Source organism: Epargyreus clarus, unplaced genomic scaffold, assembly GCF_041222505.1.
Source record: "Epargyreus clarus isolate Ecla_fem2 unplaced genomic scaffold, WU_Ecla_fem_2.2 ptg000001l, whole genome shotgun sequence".
Lineage (NCBI taxonomy): Eukaryota > Metazoa > Arthropoda > Insecta > Lepidoptera > Hesperiidae > Epargyreus > Epargyreus clarus.
The window spans coordinates 10,447,255-10,472,199 of record NW_027332209.1 but is presented as its reverse complement, the minus strand read 5'-3'; the positions used below and the strand labels follow the sequence as shown (position 1 = coordinate 10,472,199).

The window sequence follows — 24,945 nt, the reverse complement described above, 5'->3', positions numbered from 1 at the left end:
GTTCCTCCACTTGTCCCATGACCGAACCCTTCGTTCCTCAGAAAATCTTGCTCTCTGTACTCCCTCTCACTCAACTTCTTTTTACAAAAAATCCTACACTGTATCCGCTATCCGTCTTTGGAACTCCCTCCCTGTATCTATTCGTTACTCCCAATCCTTATACTCCTTCAAAAATCTCGTAAAATCTCACTACCTTCACCTCTAACTATTTTTCCTCCCAAAATCTGTGCTCTTGCTATTCACCTATAAAACTGTGTTAACTTTCTTTTTGTAATTTTATTTTTGTTTTAGCTTCTTTCCCCTTTATTTATTATTTGTTCCATAGTATGCTATCTCTATATTTACACTTAATTTTATATATTAGTCCTGCATCTATCATTTAATTGCACCCTCCCTATTATTTTAAGTCATCTCTTCTTTAACTCCTCATCCTAAGGTTGTCTGGAAGAGATCGCTGTTTTAGCGATAAGACCGCCTTTTGTATCGTCCAAAATTGTATGTTTTGTTTTGTGTTCTTTTTTGGGTACAATAAAGAATATTATTATTATTATTATTATTATTAATATACAATCAACACATTCACTTAATTTACTAGAGGTACTAGAGTGATTTATCCTTTATCAAAGTGTTTTTTGGAGTTCTTGTGTAATTTCGAAAAACCGTTCATGAAAAAATTGTATTAATAATATAAGTATCTACTGTACTTTCCTGTACAGCGTACATATTTTTATTTCATGTTTGCAATATTGTAATCGAAAATAATCTTTACCAATAAAAATAGAAGGTAGTATCTCAGTACGTAGGTACTATGGCTTATTAATCTACAAGTTGTTATAATTTTGGACAAGTAAATCTGGTATCAATGAAACCCAGGAGGTAGTCTTTTCTGACATTGGGGACATAAACCCATTGCGTTTGAATAAAAAATGAACGATGAATAAATAAATGAAGCTTCTTACATCACTACCCCAACCATACCAACAGGATGTGTGAAGTAACGTCGTGTGTTATGCTCCAGGCCTCCATCAGTTGTGAAAATTGACCTCACCTAACCAGTGGAACATATGAAAGATTTACTTCCTACAGTCAAATGGTTGTAGGAAGTAAATAATAAGAATGACTGTTACACGAGGGCTAAGTAAATACTTGGCCCTCGTGTAACAGTATGCAAACATATAAAATACGATTTCGTATGAATACTACGAAATCTGCCAATAATTAGATCTAGGATATTGTCATTGAAATACTAACACATAAAAATATTTTATTCGACTTTTTCGAAGCGTTTATTCTTATACAATTGGAAGTAATAATAGATACAGTTATATGTAGTGATCTTGGTCCTCTCATTATTAAAGCAATCTCTGTACCTTACCTTTGCCTCTACCTGTTACCTTTATGTCTTAAAGTCCTTAAAATCTGTTATTTATTTTATTATCTTTGTTGTTTTTTTACAATTTACATGAAAAGCTAATTCTTAATTCTGGAGATCGTTATTTCTACGGTAATCATTACAATGAAAACTTCATAAGAATATGGAGTAAAATTTTAGTATCGGAAATTGCATTAAAATAAAAATACCAATAAGATTTTGCATGCTAAAGGAAATCAGACATTTCCTTGGCATAACGGAAGCTACCTGTGATACTCCATTGTTAAATTTCATTTGATTTTGTAGTAGATTCTGTGTTTGGGTCCTGGTCAGCATTTTTATCTACATTTTTCTTATCATCGACTGTTGCATGAGATTCTTGAGACATGACAGTTGTGGATTCTCCAGAATAGTGCCAATCATTTGGTATATCGGCATTTGGTTGTTTATAAGAAAGCTGAAACTGGCTAACTGCTGGTGCATTATTTTCTCTGTATATGCTATTATCGTTAGAATAATAATAATAATAATCACTGTTTTTATCATCCATAATCAAATGAGCTCGCCTTGGATGAATATTAGCCATTTCAGTATAATCGATTAAGCCTGGTTGCATGTTGTACGAGTAGACCCCACGAGGCATATCATATTCCGGGTAATCATTTCTTTGATCATCATTCAAAACATTTCGAAATAAGTATGCGACAGCTTGTTCCGCCTCACGCAATCTGATTGACCGTAGTGGCAGTTTTAGGTGATGATGGTGAATTACAGCACTACTGTCATCAATTGTAAAAGCTGAAAGTGATGAGACAAATATTAATGAAATAAATAATACAAGCTTAAGATATTAAACTAAGTAAGTAATAATATATCTACTCGTAATATTGACATAAGGACTGTTAGGACATGTTCCAAAATATATTTTCAAATTTTGGAATAAAATTTATTGTTTAATTTTCTAAAAGGTCAATACATTTTTAGATAATACTGCCTAAAGCGTCAGAATATAATAATACATATTAAAACTTACCGAAGATCACACATATAATATAAGCTTTGAAATTGTTCATTGTGTCTAGTGTTCGCCCAAACAATAAAACAACTAATGACCATTTATAGCTTAAATAAATTTTAGATTATTTTATCATCTTAATCACATTACAATTTGTTTAATGACATAAACCATTTGTTGTTATAATTAGAAATTAATTAAAAAGATAAAATTGATATATCACGCAGGTGACGCAATTGAGGGCATCATACGAGTATATATATTATTACTTTATTATTTTCTTAAGATTTCAACCAAGTATGAACTCTCACACAGAACTCTTCCGTACCACTATATTTTCATGTCTTTTTTATAGAAGAACCATAGATAAGTAAAGATTACTCACTCCTAACAAGAAAATGTACCCAGTTTTGAGAATTGAAATTGTTGCGTAAAAAAGTTTTACCACGTTTCCGTGCTAAAATGGCCCTAAAATATTTGAAATTATTATTATAAATGATTTAATTATCATGTAAATTACGCAGTATTAGTTATTTATTCGTAAATTTTCTCTAAAAATGTTTTTATTTGTCAAAAATTCAAAAAAATAGCTTACTATAATAAGCCATTTGCGGCTTCATTCAATTTCAAGGCGGCGAAGTATCTTTACTAATCTATGAGAAGAACCTATAGAAGTACATGCATTGTGAAAGGTGAAACTGTGTTCCTATTACTGACTATTGTTATAAATGTATTTTGTTACTAATTATTGTTATTAAAAATATAGTGACCCCGTAAAAATTTTCCCCATAAACTAGACCAGTGAAATGATTAAGATTCTTTTTATAAATTGTAAAAAATCATATTCTGGATTGAATTTTTTAGACAACCCCTTTGAAATATAATTATCGATATATTTAATTTGATTTAAAATACTTTTCATCCATTAACCAATTCGGTGAAGGTCGTCCTATACTGGGATCCTCTACTATGCTAAATACCGGTTCCCTTTGATTTTTTACTATTTTTTTTTTAATTTTTAGTATATTTTGTTTATTCCTACAATATGCACTCTGTAAAATTGACAAACAGATAGATGGAAACGAACAGACGGATAGGCAACGGAAGCTTAGTAATAAGGTACCGTTTTTACTCTTTGAGTATGGAACTCAAAAAAAATAGATACAGATACACCGAAAGATACTCGTACGTACAAATATAAATAGTACTGTTAACAGTCTTAATGACCACTTTGAAGTTATATTTTTGGGAGGCAAGATAAGGTTAATAGTTAAAGTTTAATTTAGTGAAATTTCAATGTAGCTTGTTGTATATATAAGCTAAGATTCTTTCGGAGCCAGTTTAGTGTTGCAAGGATTTTTTTTTATCAATTACTCCTTGGACGAAACAGTTGGATAACTTGAACAGATTCATATGACCGCACAGTAATGATCATATTATACTCGTATATCGTTCAGTGATGTACTATTACTAAATGTTAATGCTTAAACATGCTCTCAAATTGCACCTTATATAAAATAATACCTTCTATATAACTTAACAATTCGTATGCGTAACAAGTGGTATACAGATTATAGAACATTCACAATAATTTATTACTATAATATAGACCTGAAATAAGTAACATAATACAGCTTAATTTATCTGTTACTTTTTCCTTAATTACCTTCACTGAAGTAATTTGCTACCGTTACTTGTTTCTTTTCTCTAAAGGTAGAGATATCAATTGGAAATTGCCCTTTATTTTATCCTAATATTACTATTTAATTAAAGTACTACTGTTTTACGAGAATACTATTGTCATATAGGTATATATATGCTTTTCTACGGATACTAAGTATCCGTACCCATACGATTCGTGCTAAAGGAAATCACACATTTCCTTGGCATAACGGAAGCTACTTGTGATACTCCATTGTTAAATTTCATTTATTCTATATATATTAAATTCTCTGAAAAAGACAAGACTTTATTGTCTAAAACTAAAAGTATTGAAACTATTAAGTAATTTAATAAATTTTGAATGGCTAATTTTTAATAATAAAATAAGTCGTTTCCAACATTTTATTACACAACAATATGTACACATTTTTTTAAATATTAATTGAAATAATAGATTGTTTGAGTTCTCTTGGTCCTCTCATTATTTGGTACGACCGGTTGTGCTTGAAATATAAATTTGTTTACCATTAGCGTCTTGAAAAATGGTTTCTTTTTATCAGTATCAAGGAATCTATAGTTAACAAGAACATCCTCATCACTGCTGTCATCATTCACAGGTGTTTTTGTTATATGTGGAGCTGGAACTTTTACATTAGAAGGTTTATCTAAGTTTTGACCATTTTGCACACCAGAGGGAGGTCTCCGAGAAGTCTGTTCTCGATCTATAACTCTCCCAGTACTACCAGCAACATTATTATCTCTATTAGTGCCACGGGGATCATTACGTGCGGCTGGTACGTCGTCTGTATACATATCTTCATAGGAATATTTTCCTCGATTATATTGGTCATTGGAACCCATATTAGTTGTCCTAAAACGGTCGTTCGCAGCAGGTAGCCCATTGTATATTTGATTACGTTCAGACACAGGTCTATTTTGATAATTTGGATCATAGTCAGGTGAATCAGGGTCTCGTTGGGCAAGACCTACAAATAAATTTCCGAAAAAGTTTCCGATAGCTTCTCCCGGTTGACGCCTTCGTAAGGGCAACTCCGAATCCACATCACCCCCATATCTCATACTTAAACGAGATATTGTAGCACTACTGTTGCTAAATAAATAAGCTGGAAATCATAACGCATTCAATTAAAAATATGCTGTTGCATGGAAAATTAGTCATAAAACTACAATTTCACAAAAAAATACTTTAACTCAATAGAAAAGATTACTCGTAGCTAATTAGGTATTTCATACAACACAAAATCACTTCACGGATTACTTTTTCCTTTCTAGAAAACTTTTTTAATTGTATATATTTATAAATGAAAACTCACCAAAAAACAAATAAATAATACCGCCAGTTAGAATAGTCATAATGTCTTGTCTTCGCCCACCGAATGTAACGACTAAAGAACGTTAATTGATTGAAATTAAGAATATCTAATGTTATCATACTAACGACCTGCACAATTATTTATACGTTATGCGATGATAATAAGAGAAAAGATAAAAAAAATATTCAGAACATTACTTTATTCAAATTCTTAAAATAAAATACTTTTCGAACAAAGAGTTGACGAGTAGAAGCATAAATAAATTTGTAAGCAATATCAATGATAAATAATCAATGTTAAATATATATTTATTGTTATAGTTTTTGAACATATTTACGTATTATACGTTTGATATGCTTAATAATTTACGAATTAACTTGATTAAATATACGGGTAGGTAATTTATTTTGGAAAGCTGCTTTATTTCCAGTTAGTATACGTAATCATACGTTATTGCAGTACATTTATCGTATGAAATATATTGTATGGCATAGGTAGAAGTTATAGTTACGCTGTATATCCAGCGCGAACTATTCCTTACGTCTATAAAAAATGTTTTCAATACCCATCCATAATATTTCGACCACACCGAATGTTATAGGTAATCATTACTTACATTTAAACGAAACATTAAATTTATAAGCTGTAAATACTCACTGGCGTAAAAAAAATACCAGCTGGTGGTTTGACCACAAAAGTGTTGACAGATGTTGACCATTCAATAATATTTGTACGGTAATCGAACTTAGTGGCATGTAGTAGTTTGTAATGGATTTAAAAGCCTTAATCTGGGACGCGTGGCCGGCGCGTGCCGACACCTGATCATAGCCAATGGTTTACTTACTTTCATTTGTCATAATTTGTAACTCGCAAACGATACGAATAGTTGCACATATATTTGTTGATATTTGTGATATCTTGCTGCGTATAATTTTAGTACTTTAATAAACAGACTTTTGCACTTATTGGTAGATATATTTTCTAACTATACTGCATTTGTTTGTATTTTCATGACACTTACAACCATATTTTTAAAAATAAACGTTAAATATATTAAATAATAAAAAAATACTGATATTAAGTTTAAACACAAAAGACAAAATCATTGTTTAATCAGTGTTCAACATTGAAGAGGATTCATAAAAAAACCACTGACTGTACATTTCTGTCTTACAATCCCCTTGAAATCAAAACATAAGTTATGTATTTTTTCTTTAGATCTTAAAAGGAAATGAAAGGAAATCCTTATCAAATCAAAACTAGCCAAGACGAAGCGTAAATGACAGAATCCTAAAATGACAAATTCTAATCCCTTGAACAAGCTTAAATAGCCAAGCAATATGCGCATAAGTAAGAGCTCTCGACATAATGGAGTGAGCGGCGCGCGCGCACCGCATGCGATCTGCATTGTTAGCGCCCCTCATCAGCTGCCACTAGAAAAGTCGCATTTTCAATGGGTTAAACAGATTTGTAAACGTAAATGTAACATTACTTTGCTACACTTTTTGTATTTTTATCGGAGTTTAAGGGTTGCAGTGGGTTAAATTGAAAGATAATGTTGACGGAAGCTGTGGAAGGAACACCACATGATTTTATTATTGCAATTTGGATAATCAATTAAATAAATATAAATAAAGTCTTTATATATCTAAGTATCTATTTCTGTTACTATTTGATATTCGCAATATCTAATGAGTATTTGCAGTTACAAAGCCGACCCTGCTGCAGATATTCGATATAAATATGAAAGAAAAAAAATTGTGGTTCATATTAAATAATTTTATTACAAATATGTTTTAATTTACAGATAGATCGTACAACAGGTAAACATTAACAACTAGATTCAGATAATGATTTCTGTAACCGTTTAAATGCGCAAATGATTAAACACATAAATAAAATGAAATGACTTTATAAAAAAATCAACTACAACTGACCTCAGAAATACATACATAACAGACATTTGCCGTAAGAAGAAAACAATCAGCAAACACTGTGTACAGATCACAATCGCAGGATTTGCGGCATTTGCGCCGATTATAAATCTATTAGCGGCTGCGAGAACATATGGACGGAGGGCGAAGCACCCCGCGACGCTCCGGAGGTGGCGCCCTACCGAGGGTGACAAATACGTAATAAATTTCAAATAAAGAGAATTGTGATTTTTTGAAGTGCGTGCATTTATTTTCCTTAATCGGAATGCGCTTCATTTTTTTTAATGTATCTGAAAGGAAACATTTTTGAAGAGCAATTCACATTAAAAACATTTCTCAGGCATAATGGAAACTCAAACTTATTATTATTCAAAGACAACTGATACCAATTTCAAATTGGACGAGGTCTATGGGCAGTAAATAACACCATATATTATAAGTTACTATGGCTTGATTATACAATAATGTAAGTTTCATTAAACCTACATTAAATAATGTTAATAAATGTTATTTGTTCTATACATAAAGTTTTTCCGGTTCATTGGACTTTAGTTCACCAATGGGTAAGACGGTTACCACAATATTAAACGTGTGTCGTATGCAGACGTGTGTCGCTTCCGGTATGCGATCGAGATATGGTTTGACCAGCCACATCACCGGGATGCGATATCGATCGCTAAATGCAGTATGTTACGTACCTATACTCTAATAGATCAAATACTTCTATACCTATAGCTGACCCGCCAAACTTTGTACCGCCTCAAAATCTATTTATCAAATATATCTAATATATAAAATTCTCGTGTCAGTTTTCGTTGCCATACTCCTCCGAAACGGCTTGACCGATTTTGATGAAATTTTTTGTGCTTATCCGGTATCTATGAGAATCGGCCAACATCTATTTTTCATCCCCCTAAGTGATAAGGGTTGTTCACCCTTAACATTTTTTTTATTTATATGGCAACACAACGTTTTCCGGGTCAGCTAGTTTCATATAAAATATAGCCTATGTTACTCGTGGATGTAGCTTTCGAATGGTGAAAGAATTTTTAAAATCGTTCCAGTAGTTTTTGAGCCTATTCATTACAATCAAACAAACAAACAAAGTTTTCCTCTTTATAATATTAGAGTAGATTAACTACACGTGTAACTCTTTATCTTTTTACTCTTATAAAATTCAAATCAGAAATCAGCACGAGTCAATCTATTCTATCAACTACTTAATAGATCCGTCGGAAAATTAAATGAAAACTCATTCTTACTTTACACTTCCCACTTTACATATCCTACAATCATTTCCTTATATTGTCGCTGATACGAACATATTTCATAGTCCAGTAGTACCTAAATCCAGGAGATACTTCTAGATTAATAATTTAAATTTCATCCAGACTGGAATTGAAGCCAGGATTCTCTGCAAAGTATGTAAACTAAAATCGTATCTATTATCTACACCAAGTATTATTGTAGTCATTAATTACAGAAACAATATTGTCAATTATTATTACATTTTCATTTAATAAATATGAACATTACGCTATTTCCATCGTTTTTAGACTAAGGGTTGTTTACTTGATACAGTATTCGCCAACACCATTGCAAGTGTGGTCCCGTCACCCGACACCTCTCGCCGGCCACAGATGGCGCTTTTATGTCAATCGTCATAATTAGAGGATTAGGACGCCCTAATGACATGTTACATTGAATCTCTGTTACGCCCCTGAACAACTGTTCCCTGTCCCCCAAATAAATATTGCTCGCTGACTTGTCGCAAGTCACTGGTGTTCTGTTGCAATGCACTTTAATGTAACCCTTATGACATGTCAATTGAATATCGGGAGCTCCGATTCGCAAGCAAAATGTTGATTCGAACTATGGTCTAATCTTAATCACCTATTCTAAATAAAATAGATTAACTTTTGTTTTAGTACTTTATTTGAGATGCAGTGGTTTATCCATACCATAGTTAATGTAGCAAACCACAATATGGGTTTGAAGGATGGAGAATTTCTAATGCACTATTTGGTTCACTCGCATAAATCGCTTATACTTGCATAAACCTTTTTTAAAATAGTTTTATTAACCTTTATTCTGGTGTCTTACCGATAAAAGGCAATACTCACACCACAATACATAAACGCGAATATCAAAACCGTCAAAGTAACCGAAAAAACGCTTTAATAGAGTCGCTATAGGCGACTCACACACACGCCGGCTATAAAAATTACTTTAGCCCCGAAGCTAAAAATCCAGGCCGTAATGGCTTAATTACATCGCCAAAAAATGTCAGGTAAAAAGCGAAACCGATATATTCGCCATCAAAGCGTCTAAAAACATAGAAGCGAGTAAAAAAGCAACCTTTTAAACGTTAAAAGGCTCCGTTTACCGCGGACGCAAACACTTAGCTCCATGTTAATTAGTAAGTAGCTGAAACGCCGTCAAAGGGAATGCATGAATACTTACCAAACCGACCTCCGACGGAGCTTTTAAAATCTCCCCTCTTAATTCCGAAGCTCAGAGAAACCAAAGGTAAACTGATTATTTCGCCAATATGCGATTTTTTATGGAACGCGAGCGTGCACGAAATGTGAATATATAAAGTTTTTGAGTGGCATGTGGATTTCGGGGAACGTTTTATTTTTTATACTAAAACTTTTGATGTTTTATCATATATGTCCACAATAAGTATTGCAAATACCTACTTCTAAATAAGATGTTGTATTAGTCATTTTATTAATAACTCATCTTAATTGGTTCTTATCAAAATCTTTTAAATTAGTTATTTTCTTTTTTTTTCGAAATCCATAATATAAAAAACATGTCAAAATCACAAATGTAAGTTCCAAGACATCACTTACTAACACCCATTATTGTTCCATTAAAGATCAGTTTACGTTCAAGAACTGTTGTTTGAAGATCTCTGTTATGTAGAATTCCTTGAAATGTTTTCCTTCACCGTTCCAAGTATTTAATTAAATTTGGCAATCTTATATAAAAGCCGATGTCCGATGCCGAAAGCCTGTGCCGATAGGATGTCCTAGTAATAAGAAACTCGGCTTTTCTGTCTCTTGTTTGATCTAAGCACCAATCTCAGATTTTTAAAAGTTAAGTATATGCGTATTAAAAAATATCTCTTGCTTAAACAACGAAAGAAAATTTCGTGAGGTAACCTGCACGACTGAAAGTTCTTAAAAACTGTTCTCAATGGACCAACGCGGTGGTCTATGGCCTAATCCTCACTCTAAGAGGAGACCTGTGCCAAGCAAGAACAGTAATGTTTTGACGAAGAACCATTAACAAAAAAAAATCATAAGGTGTACATTTAAAAAACCAAGTGATACGCCTGACGTCACAAAACTTGCAATCGTATATCCGTATCAGATTAACCGCATTACGGTCCGAGCACGTAAACCCGGACTCGGGTCCCGTCTGTTACACTTCTCGTCAAATCATTAGCTCTTAACGCTGTTAGTTAAGCAACGCAATTAGAATTACCCGGTCGAACTTGACCTACGACAAGGGATCAATGCGCCCGCTATGCAAATAAGAACTCAGGCTTTTCTTCGATTCCACTGCCTAGATCTCAGCTTGAGTTGCGGATTAACGTGTTAGAAAATGCTTTTGTGGTTTTTAGATACATTTGATACATAGTGTTTGGAGATGATAGTATTCAGACTTTGATGAATAGACAAAGATGGTGAAATCATTTCAACTAACGAAGCACCACAAAAACATTTTTGTAGCGTTAAGAAGTTTTTGTAAAATAGATGAGTGTGGGTGTAAATTTGCATATGAGGGGACCACCTTAGTCATAAGAAGCAGCACCATATTTGTAGGATTCAAGTAGAACCACTGTTCTATATGGAGTTGCTTGCACATGTGCGTCGGCAGCAGTAGTATAAATGACTACCATCAGGTGGATAGCATACTGGTTTGCTACTTTTATCTTGCAAAAACAGTAACGATCTCGGCCTAATGAACTGACAAAGATACCGTACTTTATAATTTTATAGTCAATACCACCCGTAGTCACTATCTGAAAAGTAGTGGAACTCTTCGAAGTATACCTACGACGGCGAGGTCGTACGTTCTGCAGTGGTTAAAAGTTGCTCTGTTCTAGGTTGAAGGGCATGAGAAGTTAGAGATATTTATACCCACCGTTTCACCTTTGTTTTCAGGAGTTAGCAATACATAAAGCTGTGTATGTGTGAATGTTCCATTCAGGGCCAGATTTAGAGGTCCAGAGGCCTTGGGGCTACAAAGGAGTGGAAGCCCTCTGGCCCCAAATTATTTTCTGAATAAAATGAACAATTTTTTCAGTTGAGTTTTTCAATAAATATTTTATTGTGAAACGCAGGTAGATTTTTCTAGTATTCATGTTTGTACAAAGTACTGAAGATAAAGGTAAAACAGCGAAAAAATATCAAAGGAAAAGATATATATTTTTTTACTAATATTTACTAGTCGAAATTTAAAAAAAATCAGACGTCTCTATTGTAGGGGCCGCTCTTTTGTGGAGGACCCGGGGCTGCCGCCCCGGTTGCCCTCCCTTAAATCCGGCGCTGGTTCCATTGCTTAACTTTCAGAAGTATCTACTATGAACTATCTGTGGAATAGATCAATTAGGATCAGATGAACTGCATGGTGGTTAGCTACTCTTAACTTAATTTCACTTTATAAAGAAAAATATGTATCTATTTGTTAACTAATTTAAGAGCTAAACAATAAATTATAATTTCATTTAGAGATTTCATGCTGGCCCCGATTTATTAAATGGGGCATATATTGATTATTAAACTATCTGATGTTTAGTGCTATCACTTTAATTTTCGTCCGGATTCGCTTAATTGAAATCATTTGATCAACAACTATCAAAATAAAATAGCAGTGCATAAAAATAAAATATATATCGTCATTGGTCATACAAAAGTCACACACAATTACCCGAATATAGTGTGTGTACGTACATACTCTCGTATTCCTTAATAATAATAATGCAAAAATGGCTACAATAAATCGAAAAATCCCAGAGATTATATGATTTTAGTGTACTCATAGAAATCTTTATCTTTTAAAACTACTGGGATAACTCAATATTACTTACATCAAAAGTACATAAGAGTGTTTTAGTTCTTCTTTACAAAAATACTAAGATATCTGAACTTTTCTTAACTTTAACAGCAGAAGGTGCGTTTAAGAAGTTAAAGCCAGAGCCAGGCGGGACGGGCACCGGCGCTTCAGGAGGTTCGTCCGCACTTTCCCCAGCGCTGGGCCCCCAGCACGCTGGACACACACCCACCACGGCCTCCTGTCCCACACCGGCACGGAGGCGGCACAGGACAACATTCACGCAAGTATGAATACAACACATTTTACTACTTACACTTTAAATACTAAACTACTGAAGGTTTTTGCGATTCGATGGTGTTACCAAAAACATACTCTAGTAGGGGAGCCCACGATGCTATATGTCTACAAACTCGTAAATACGATTGTGTAGAATATACGTTACAATGAAGAAAAGGTTATATGATATTTTTCGATTCAGCGGGGGGTTTTCTTATTCTTAGACTTGAAAAAAAATAGTATGAGAATGTTTGAAGAATAATGTATTTTCCTAAAAATTATACTTTTCCTTTAGTTTGTGATACATCATTACTTTCCAGGGATTCATACCAATGAGTGACACTATCAGATAGCATAATAATAAAGGGTGTTTTTTTTTTCAAAATTACTTTTTTTTACTACTTTAACGTGTGGTAATCGGCAGATTATGATGTTTCCCGTTTTCTAGCATTATTTCCTTTATATTAAAAAGAAAATTGACCGCACTCGAGCAGGTCCAGTGATCGATTTTTTTCGAAGAAAGTTCTAAAAGAAAGAAGAAGCTCATTTATGGTTTAGGATACTATAGTGTACAGGGTGTAAGGTATCTCCCATATCTTAGACTGTCGGGCTCGAGAAAATCCCCTCTTGGGCTCCCCAACTATCTATTTTTGAAGTTCGTAAAATACATTTTGGATACTATAATGTCTTAGTATGATGAGAAGGACGTAATAAAACAAATAAACTTACTAACATAAATTTAATTCATTGTAATGGAAACGCCTTTGAGACCAAACTTAAAATAAAAGTCCAGTGCGGAATATTGTTGAACTAATTAATGTGGGGATTACATTAAACACTTTTCCCTAATAACTGTACAGTATAATCTGGTGTGAATTTAATCGAAATTAGGATGATAATGAAATAACTGATAATAAATAATCGAGTCAAATATTACATAGAGAAATTTATTTGTACATAGTTATTTTAAATAGATCCCGTTGTTGTTATATTGTATACGAGCTTTTGCCCGCAGCTTTGCTCGCGCTACGAAGTAATATTTTCATCCCCTATTTTATCCCCTTGGTGGTAGAATTGATCAAAATACTTTCATAGCAGATGCCTAAGTCATAACATCTACCTGCATGCCAAATTTCAGCCCGATCAGTCCAGTGGTTTGGGCTGTGCGTTGATAGATCACTGTGTCAGTCAGTCACCTTTGAGTTATTTAGATATTCCTATTTACATTAATACAATTGAAAGATGGTAGGCTCAATATACTTCGACCGGGGAGGTACGTCTACCACCGCCATACATATATATATTGAGGCTGAATACCACCACCATACATATTTTTATCAGTTCTTGTGTGTCATAGGAAGGCTGACTTCCATTTATATGTGAGGCGACCATCTTAATTCCTTTTACTCGGAGTTTACTCGATTACTAAGAAAAACCGAAATGACCTCATTTTGTTCCCAGTATTTTAAGCCTTAGCAATATATTTAGGGATCAAAAGACATGTAGGACACAGAGTTTTGGGACTATACATGAATTATATTATTGTTATTTTATTCAACAGGAACAATTAGCAGAATTAGAAGCAGCTTTCGCAAAGTCACATTATCCTGACATTTACTGTAGAGAAGAATTGGCGAGGACGACAAAACTAAACGAAGCGAGGATACAGGTGAGAATAATTATAGCTATTAATACAATTTAAACCTAAATCAATCATATTGAATTCGTATCAAAAATATGTTATGCAAAGTAAGTATATCCAAAAAAAATTTTTTTTAAAGTCGATAATCACCACCTCGCAAGATATTTTGTCAAATTCGATAACATCGGCGCAATAGGCTGAAAGAAAAAAAATAACATAAGAGCTACATTTTTAATATTATTACTGTTAAACAACTTTCCCAAAGCTGAGTACATTATTATTTACCTTTAATAAAGAACGGAAGTTAAAAAAAAAATCGCATCATCTATTTTCGTAACTCTTATCTAGCCCCGTACAGAAAGATTATTCAAATAAGAAGCCGATTATGAACACCTTTTAAATCACATAAGCTTAATTGACTAGCACCACATACTAGCCAGACAAACACACAAACCCACTGGCCGTCCTTGTTCTTAGGTTGAATCGTCGAAATATCAATGATGCACGAATACTCGGATAATACAATTTGGAGCGTAGGCCGGAGGCGGATTGAATTAAAGCGCCATCTGTCGTCCTCGGCCGTATGAATACGAAATGCTTACAGTTACTCGCGAGCGATCTTTATCTCAGTTTTAAAATTGCTCAATCCCTCGGGACTCGCTATTGATTTGTCCCCGGAGCACCTAATTTGTCGCTTTAGATATTTTATTCAGAACATGACTTTTAGCATCCCCTTTAAAGTAGGTAACTAAGTGAGTCCCAGGTTGACATTTAGCTGAAATGAGACTCAACGTTACCTTTTCAACGGAACGTTCGTTTATTAACTTGTAAAATATGTGCCGTGACAAACTCAGAACGATACGAGCACTCGCTATCTTCCTTCCATCAAGCCGACAAATTACACTCCTTTCAAAGACAATGAGTGACAAAGTCCTACTTAAGAATATGAAAGGTTTTACGAAATGCTATTAGATCGGAGACTTTTGCATACGTGCTGCCGTTAAAAGCTCGGAGGACGCGCACGCAATTGTGTCGCATGTGTGAACATGAGCTACGCAGTACATATAGGTACACAGGTACCTACGCTCGTGCACGCGCGCTTCGTAGGAGGCTATTAACGTTCAGACGACGCTACATAAGAATGTAAACGTTAAAGACGACAGCGATGTCGGGCTCCCTCCTTGTAGAGGAAATTTCGATATAAAAATACAACGTTGTCGGGCGAGCGAGGCGAGCGGGAGGGCGGGAGGCGGGTGGCCCCTGAGGCATTGCAATCCCATCAAATGGATCCGTAACGAAGTTAGCCGCTCATCCTCCCCGCGCGCCTCTCGACATTGTCTCTGCCCTCAAATGAATTCTACAATTGGAAATAAGAAAATGTTTTGTTGGATCTCCTTGCTTTTTCAGTTTAAAGGCGACCGTTTTCTGAGGAAAACACGTTGTTCTCGGAGAGATGATACTTAGGTATCTTTTATCGAGATGAGTTCAGGCGAATTATATTTAAATTTCAGCTTAAACTCGTAACCTTTGCTTTGGAATGGATTAGGGATTATTTATAGGGAATGAGTTTTAAATTATGACTTTAGCTGCTATAGCCATTTAACATGTTATGATTAATAAAAAATCTATTTTATTATAATATTAATTTTATAGATATAATCTTCTGTTTACTAATTACACTTGTATTGTTTCATACCTATACATTATATGTATTTGGAATACGAGTATCTTCCTTCTATTAGCATACATAGCATACATAGCATTAACATGATATGATAGTATTAAACATAACGTAATAATATTTTAAAAAAGAAAAAAACATTCGAGTCCTTATGAAATTTCCATTACTGGGAACTCAGTTCGAAAAATCAACATTCTATTTTCCTTCCTCCTTCAAGAACCAAATTATTTCGTAATATGAATGTAACAGATCGCTTTTTAAGCTCGGAAATTGGTTCGTTTTTCATTACAACGCGCGGCGAGGGACGGATGTCGGATTGAAACGCGAAAAAACTAATATCCTATTTATTATCACCCTACATGCCTACGTATAACATATACGTATACTCTATAGTGTATCTATTGTGCATTTTAGTCCATATTGTTATAAAGACAAGGTTCAAAAACGTTAATTCGTTTCGGCTAGGTTAGGGTGTATCGGTTTATTTATATGGAGAGTGCGTTCGGAGGGCGCCGCCCACCGCCGCCCTCCCTCTAATCAGCTGTAATCACCATATCAAACGACGCACGCTCTCATTCCCGGCGACAACACGCAGATTAAGCCCTGTTGTGTTGTTAGATCTTTATGTAATCTTCTAATGTCGTGTCGTATGTAATGTAGGCACTAACTTGTTTATTTTCGAGGACGTCGGTTTAACTCAGCTGAAAAAATAATACACATAATGTTTGAATTTCATATCCTTTGTTTATAATAAAAAGCAACGAGCATATTACGATGTCTAATATAAGTGATACATAATTATGGTAAAGTGATACACTTTATACCAACTTTTCATTATTTTTGGTTTAATACTCAAAATACCGCTGATTCGTCGTATAATATTAGAAAATTCTTCGGTTGTTGTAGTTTGACCTAAATAACCTGTAATGTTAATCTGACTTATGTATCTATACTATACAAGAGTTACAAATTCAATAACATAGAATTCGCAATGGAAGAATGTCTATTAATTTCTATTAGGTACTAAACACACCGCTTACATATTTCATCTTCGGTGATGGTCTTCATTTCATCATCTTTCATCAACGTCGATATCATCATCATCTACCTATCCGTTTTAAAATTATCATAATACTCAATCATACAATTCTACCAGGTGTGGTTTCAAAACCGTCGCGCGAAGTACCGCAAACAGGAGAAGCAGCTGCAGAAGGCGCTGGCGCCGGCCGTGCTGCCCGGCTGCAATGGCATGATGCGCAACATCCAGGGCTACCGAGGTTACCAGCCCTACCCGCACCCTAACACCATCAACAGATATCCACAGGTATGCTACATTTACTTCGAGAAACAGCTTCAAACGCTGCAGATGTTACATGTCGAATAAGAGATATGTAGTTAGTTATCTGAGGGCACGGTAGTACTTTTTTTATATAATATTATAATATTATTTTATATTTATTATTATTACGTGCGTGCTTTTCACCTGATGGTAAGTGCAGCATCTGAGCTACTGCAGCCCATAGATATCTGTAATCAACCCCAAATAGAATTAGATATTTCTAACTGAGGTCGGCCAGCCTGAGAGCTAAACTGGAACGCCTCAAAAAAGTATTTCTCTCTTACCACACCCTACAAACCAGAACACAACAGCGTTTAACACTGCTCTTATGAGACAGTAATAGGTAATAAGGAACATTTAGCTGTAAAAATGGTAGATAGATCATTTTGTTTAACCTGGATAAGTAACTTAAATAAAACAAAAAAATGCCAAATTAAGAAAATATTCCACGATTCTCACGAATTCGTACTATTTAAAACTGTTTTTTCCCCAAAGACTTCAATAGCAGTACTAAACCCACATTATTTCTTTAAGATTTATACCACTTTGTGCTTGTAGCGATTAGTCTAAACGTTTGAGTCTACCATAAAGTATTTTGCCTCTCATAGTAGCATCTTATAATACAAAATTTTCGCAATAAGGGTTTGTTATGACACCATTTAAAAAGCGAGTGCCAAATAAACATTTTGGCTAACTTCTAAAATCATAACACCGCTGTAAAACAAAGATGGCGTTATACGTTTCGCCACAATTTCCCGCTCATTACGATGCGGCGCTAATCAGTCGCTCTGATTACGGGATAATGAGATTGTCACGGGCCGCGGCATTTCGACCGCCGAAAATAATGCAAATAGCACCAATACTGACCGACACACGGCCGTCTGCTGTGAGACTACGAACAATGATTCGTTACCAAGTGACGTTCAAATGATAATCCCGGGGACTGATTGCGCTAAGTACGTTACCAACTTGAGCATGTATTTATGGCCTCTGAAATTGCTCGCTTCACGATAAACTCTATATGGTAATATTGATTGACGTACGATAGTTTTCATGATGCCTTTCATATCTTAATATTGAATGCTGAACGTCTAATATCATATGAAATGTACAGACTTTACTAAGAGTACAACGCGTAGGTTTCAAAAAATATTTTTAACAATTCACTTAAAGGCACTGTCAGAGCCTATAGTCGACCAGGGGCTACACCAAACCTATTTCTAGTGTGAAGCAGTTTTGCGTTTCGGTGGAAAGATATGGATACGAAGCATACCGGCTGATTTACACATGTGATGACCATCTAAGTCCGCATGAGTGATAACGTCTCCGATGGGACCTGTTTTATATGGAGATCACAGATGTCCATAGGCGGCAGTTACCACTAAGAGCCTTCGATACTCTATACACAAAAACTTAAATACATTTTATTCCACAGAAGTTATTCTACGGTATAATGATATTAATTCATAAAAACCGTCATTAAAAATAACGATACATTATGTGGCTGCCTGGCCATTGACTTATAAAACGTAGAAGTGTCGAAATCCAATATCAGTGCAGCTGTGGCGGCGGTAATGAGGCTATCACATTATCCATTAACGGAAGTGTTGATGGTGATAATACATACAGCCGCAGCTTAATGCAAACGCATAACGCATTAGGTACCATATTAACATAAAATAAGCGAGCGAAAAACGATTAACCCCGACGATCTCGCGAGTTAATGCGTGCGCTGATGAGATTTCGACGCGTTGAAAATCGCTACGAATTTTTATCTCAATATATTTACGATGGTCTGGGAGACCGCATCAGCGTTAAGTAAAATTGATACACAATGAGAGTGATTGCAGTTATGAATAATGCGAAAAATGTGGAAATGATAATGCGTTCTGTGTATCTGCATTAAAAGTATTGTTTTATGAATTATTGGTTAAAAGTCTTCGTTAAGGAAGCGTGTATGTATGATATTGCAATGAATACGAGTATGGAAGACAGAAGTAAATAACCTAACTTATTTGTCTCTTCTAACTACTGTTTCTAACTTAAGTTGTCTGTTAAAACAAAGGTATAGGCGTATACTTAAGATAAACGACCTCTTTAAAATAATACAAACATTTTAATCTTGTTTCAATTAAAATTTATGTTAGACAACATCGGTCAATTCTCGTAATTGAGATCAGAGCTACAGCTTCTCGAAAAGACTCATGGTATGAAGAGTACGATAAATCACGCGGTCCAATAAAGTTATGTTACAGTTATCGACATTGGTCCAATGTCTTCGACGTCTTCGTTAATTAACGTAGCGAAAAATTAGGTAGCTGATAACTAATCCTAACTATTTGTACAAAACAAAAGAGCTACCTACCTACCTACCTACCTCACTACCTATTTCACTCCATCCTCCCCCTAAGATGGTCATTTCTCAAAGGCAAATAGCTTGCAACCAAAATTCATATAAACAAAACAATCAATTTTGGTTCATTAATTTATTTATTTCTTTATTTAGCATCACGGCAGCTACGAGGAGCTGCAAAAGGACATATTCTCGCTGTCGCAGATGGGCGGCGGCTCGTACCCTATGCCACAAGGCTTCTCCATGGGCCACAGCGCCAACATGAGCGCCGTCGGCATGCGCCAGGACACCATGGGTAAGATATATTTTAACTTATACTTAGGGGAACTAGATAACCATTTTAAAAACAAAAACCCGACTGCTGAAAAATATTGCCTATGTTAACATTTTGACGAATTCATGACACTTAATATATTAAAATTCGTCAAGCCGCTTAGGCTGCAGGGCGTGCCTTAAAATGAGTCATACTCTGTATGAGTATGACTCATTTTAAGGCATGTATACGTCATGCAAAGGCTCGAAAAACAATACCCTCCCCAATCGGGTAAAAAATAAAACTAAAATTTAACACGTAACGTCAAAAGAAACGACAGGATCAAAGATCGTTAATTTTAAGTTTAGTAGGTACATTGGCACAAAACAAATACAGGTCTGTGAGTACAATCCTATGATGTACTGTGATACTTAGAAAGTTTTATTTTTCAGCGGTTGAATATTTACAACACATGCAAATTTCACAAGTTATTGATACTTAAAATTGTGAATATTATTGTTCATGTACGTAATATTGGACTGTAGGTTTATTCTTTGGAATTCATGCGAAACCAGACCAAATTTTACTGCAATTCGAACTCTTTACAGACACTACGTGAACCGATATTGTCCCTTAGGTATTCATTCCGATTTTCGGAAAAATATTATCTCATACACCACTTGCGATCTGCAATAAAAAATTATGCAGATTTAGAGAAATACATTTTTTCAGGAAATCATTTTTTGCCATCTTTTTATTCAATTTATGCTTGGGATTGTTTAAGTATACATTTAACGGCATGTACTTTGGTCATAAAAGGTATTTCCTTTAGTGTACCTAACTGCATCTATTGATCACCTATTTTACGATCATATTTTCCCCATCAACGGAAGACCTTATGATACCAGGAGTCACGTTTTGTTTATTAAACGTATACTCAGAGCCGGATTAACCTTAAGGCAGAGTAGGCAATTGCCTAGGGGCCCAGGATCGACACGGGCCCACTGCAGTCCGCAAAAAAAAGTTTTATGGATCGAGAATGATAATCAACAATACTATTATTTTTTTTTCAACGCATGTAACACTTTATACATACAGAACCATCTAGTCTTCTAGTATCTAATATAAGAACTAATATAATCCTTCGGAATGCAGCTGGACTTCATTCACGTTGGGGGACTCCCCGATTTGTTGGGTGCGTTTTGTAAGCTTCCATAGCGTGATAATAATTTGTAACGTAATAATTCCGAAGCTTTCGAAATACGTTAATTTCAATATGTGAGTTTTGCGATTGTAAGGTTAATTTAAAAAAATGGGTGTGCTCCGTGTTTGAAGACTTACGATTTTCACATACATCAAAAGTATTTAAATTCCGTAATTCCGAACGCAGCGACTAGGCGCCGCTGAATGTATTTTTATGTATACATAGAAAACACCTAGACTTAGGGCGGAATCAAACGTACGCGTATTCTACGCGTGAGGTGCGCGGGTTACTCTGTACTAACACGCAGCCAACCCGTAAGCGCGTTGAACACGCATAGAGCCTGAGTATGTCCGAACCCGCCCTTAGGACGTCATCCGTGCCTATATCGGGATTTGTATTCAGGAATGTAAGTAGAAGGCAAAACAATACATCACATGATTTAGTCAGTCCGAGTAGGTAAAGAAAAGGGGCCCGAAAATTGTATTGCCTATAGGCCCATAGAGGGTTAATCCGGTTCTGCGTATACTGTATGTATTATAACGAAACCTATATTACATTAGGTAACTAAGTACACACCCCTACAGACCAACTCCACAATTCTATTATACAATAGGTATAAGTTGTACGTTTACCGCGATAACTAAAATGCAAGTTTGAAGTAAAACAAGAAGCGGTAGACGGCGGGCGGCAGCTTTCATCAACTTTCTATTAGCTCCGTCAAGGCAATTATAAAGTTGTGAGGAGCGGCGGATGATCGCAGTGCCAGCCTCGTTTTTGCACAAATATCCCTTATAATAATGAGAAAACTTGCTCTTTGCCGGCCACAGCCAGGAATAAGTTCCGCCAGATGATCTTGAAAAGAAAAAACCTAATTAGAATTTGTTAAAGCTGCCACATTTTTTGTTCTCGCTTCAGAGACGTTATCACCGCGCGATATCACGGATCTTTGCGTAACAGCTATTGAATAGAGAAAACTTTTCATTTTAACAAAGATTTTAATTGTGAACAATGTTATATTATTTAATGAGAGTACAGTACAGATGGTAAAATATGATATTAGGGAATTTCAATTCCTAACACATACAACATTCATTATCAGATCTCGTCTTGACAGTAATTTAATTATAAGACGTTAGCATCTATAATTCGATAATCAATCGTTGAGGATGCGATCGGAGATTATGAATTTGAGCGCGTCAACAACTCTTGCTTTATTTAGACGCGGGTAAGTAAAAGAGTATTTTCTCATTAAAAGTTATAGAACGGTATGGGTTTAAAATTTTTAACTATTTTATTTAAGTAAAGTATTTTACTGATGTTACTATGTACACATTTATACGTCTCAATAATACTTAATTAAATATTATAACACACAAAAACACGCAACTTATATCATCATATACACCTATTTATTGAAAAGTAATATTTCATTAATCTAGTAAGTTTACGGAAATTTCAATTATTTTTCATTGCAACGTCCAAAAATAAGCTAATAGCATAACGCGTTGGATCGTGTTTAATAACATGAAAGTGCCGCGAGGCGTGCTGAATTCCTGCGTAAAAAAACGACCAAGTAATGGAGGCGAGGCACCGTACCGTAGATATTCTAATAAGAAAATTTCCACTACATTTACTTTGGCGGGCGTCCTCGCGGCGTCTTCGCAAATATCTTATTTCCTGCGGCGAGATTGCATCTTGAGAAAACGCGAGGGTCGATTCACTGCCTCACTATTCGCTCCCGACCCTCTTCGCTCTAAGTACGTACTTATAATACCTACCGCTACGTGGAAATTCGAATCAAGATATCGTAGCGTTCGTAGACCTCGTAGCGAGCTACAACCGATATGCTATGAAATAATTTATGTGACATAATATTTTCTTTGTTTTGTTTCTAGAAGTGATTGATACAGTTGATGGTGTTTAATTACATTAGTGTAATATGATTGTTAATTATTAGAATAATCTTATGTAATTATGCAAAACATTAACTACTTATCTTTTATTTATTTTGAAGGTGGTAGAACCCTTTGTGGTTCGACTCCGGCGGCACCACCGCCACACCTATTTCTACCTAATAACAGCAGTGTTAGGCGCTGCTGTGTTCCGGTTTGAAGGGTGTGGTAAGGGAGACAGACTTTTCCGAGGCGTTCCATCTTAGTCCTCAGGGGTAGCGGCGCATCTGTGGCCGACCTCAGGTAGGAATATCAAATCCTATCTGGGATTGATTACAAATGTCCATGGGCGGCAGTAGCCACTTACCATCACGTGGACTGCAAGCTCGTCTGCTACTCTGATATTATAAAAAAAAAAAAAAAAAAAAAAAAAAATTACTTTGCTTCAGAGGAAATAAAGTTTAATTGTCAAACATTAATTAAACCATGGGTTGATTTCCAATATTCAGATCATATTATTTTGTATTAATTTTCGTTCGCTATTACGATGTCCTTGACATTACATTTTGTTAAGTAACATGTAATAAGTTTAAAAGTGGTTTGCATAAAAAATAAACTAACATCTACTTTTATATAATTAATTATAATTACGGAGAGAACCACCACTTTTGATTTGATAAATGATCCGTACAATAAGTCTTTAAAACCGTACCTATATCTTGTCTACAATCGACACCGCATTTGACGCATGTGCAGCAGGCCCCGCACATATTTGAAGTTTAATCGCTTTGATGTGCGCTCACTGACCTGTATTTGTTTTGTACCCAATGTGCGCTCGAAAATCTGACACCAAATAGCAAAGTACAAATATTTGAAGCAAGCTTTGAACAAATACTCAAATACCCGTGCTTCACTGTGTTCAAATGTTTATGCTATGTCTGGCACGGGCCTTTTATTAACACGCTTTTATTAACTTGGGTTGTATGTATCTATGTATGTATGTAGGTATGTATGTAAGTAACAAGTAACGGAATCTTTGAACCCGATTTCAATCCACTTTGAACGTTCAGTTAAATTCAAAAATTTGAAGAATTATCAAAAACCGATGACAATACAAGATTTTAATAATTTTGTACCATTGTCCTTATCAACATCCTCAGGATTAACGATTTTCGAGGCGAGAAAAGCGCCTTAGGCAAAGTTCAGGCAAAGTTACTAGATACTAGATGTTTTTTCCCTATAACTCAAACTTACTGAAGGATATCTATAATGCTTTTCGAAAACTGATAAGTGGAGCACCCCACACTTTTTCCACAATTATACTATTTACTGTTCCTTAATTGATTCCTAGATTGAAAATTATTTTCTAATTTTTAGTTGAGTTTATCATAAAAGCGTGTTTTTTAGTTTTTTGAACTATATTTATATATAAGTAAAACAGTTATAAATACCTAACATATACGTTGTCAACAGGCATGAGCGCAGAAGACGAGTGGTACAACAAGTCGCTGTCGGCGCTGCGGATGAACAGCGGGCACCACGCGAACCTGGCGGCGGCGCCGATGCTGCAGTACCAGACCTAATCGCTGCTGCACGGCGCCGACTACTCCCCGGCGCCGGCGCACGACTACGCGCCCTAGTGTATCGTGCGCGGAATGGGTACGCGTTCAGTATTATTGAGAAGGTATATCGGATTGAAGTACGATACTTTAAATATCAGTTCCAATGTTCGAATACTAAGTTATTAACGGTGTTAATGATAAAGATTCTCTGTTGTATAAAGATGCGATAGATGCTTAAAATATCAATCAAACGCTAGACATACATAGGTTGAAGATGTGATGAATATATAATACAACTCAAATCACTGAAAGTAGTCAGACATACTACCTGGATCTAAATTATATTAATGTACGAA

The 24,945-nt window shown here is 35.1% G+C and overlaps 1 protein-coding gene across 1 annotated transcript in view; it reads left to right on the top strand.

The window, feature by feature from the left end:
• Nucleotides 1–24,669, top strand: part of LOC140747403 (uncharacterized) — a 33,857-nt gene extending 9,188 nt beyond the window's left edge. The window contains exons 2-6 of the mRNA XM_073079873.1: nt 12,502–12,671; nt 14,225–14,332; nt 17,143–17,310; nt 19,832–19,973; nt 24,501–24,669. Of these exons, the coding sequence (XP_072935974.1) occupies nt 12,502–12,671; nt 14,225–14,332; nt 17,143–17,310; nt 19,832–19,973; nt 24,501–24,610 (698 nt within the window). The 3' untranslated portion in view covers nt 24,611–24,669. The remainder of the gene's footprint in view (nt 1–12,501; nt 12,672–14,224; nt 14,333–17,142; nt 17,311–19,831; nt 19,974–24,500) is intronic.
• Nucleotides 24,670–24,945: the final 276 nt, after the last annotated feature.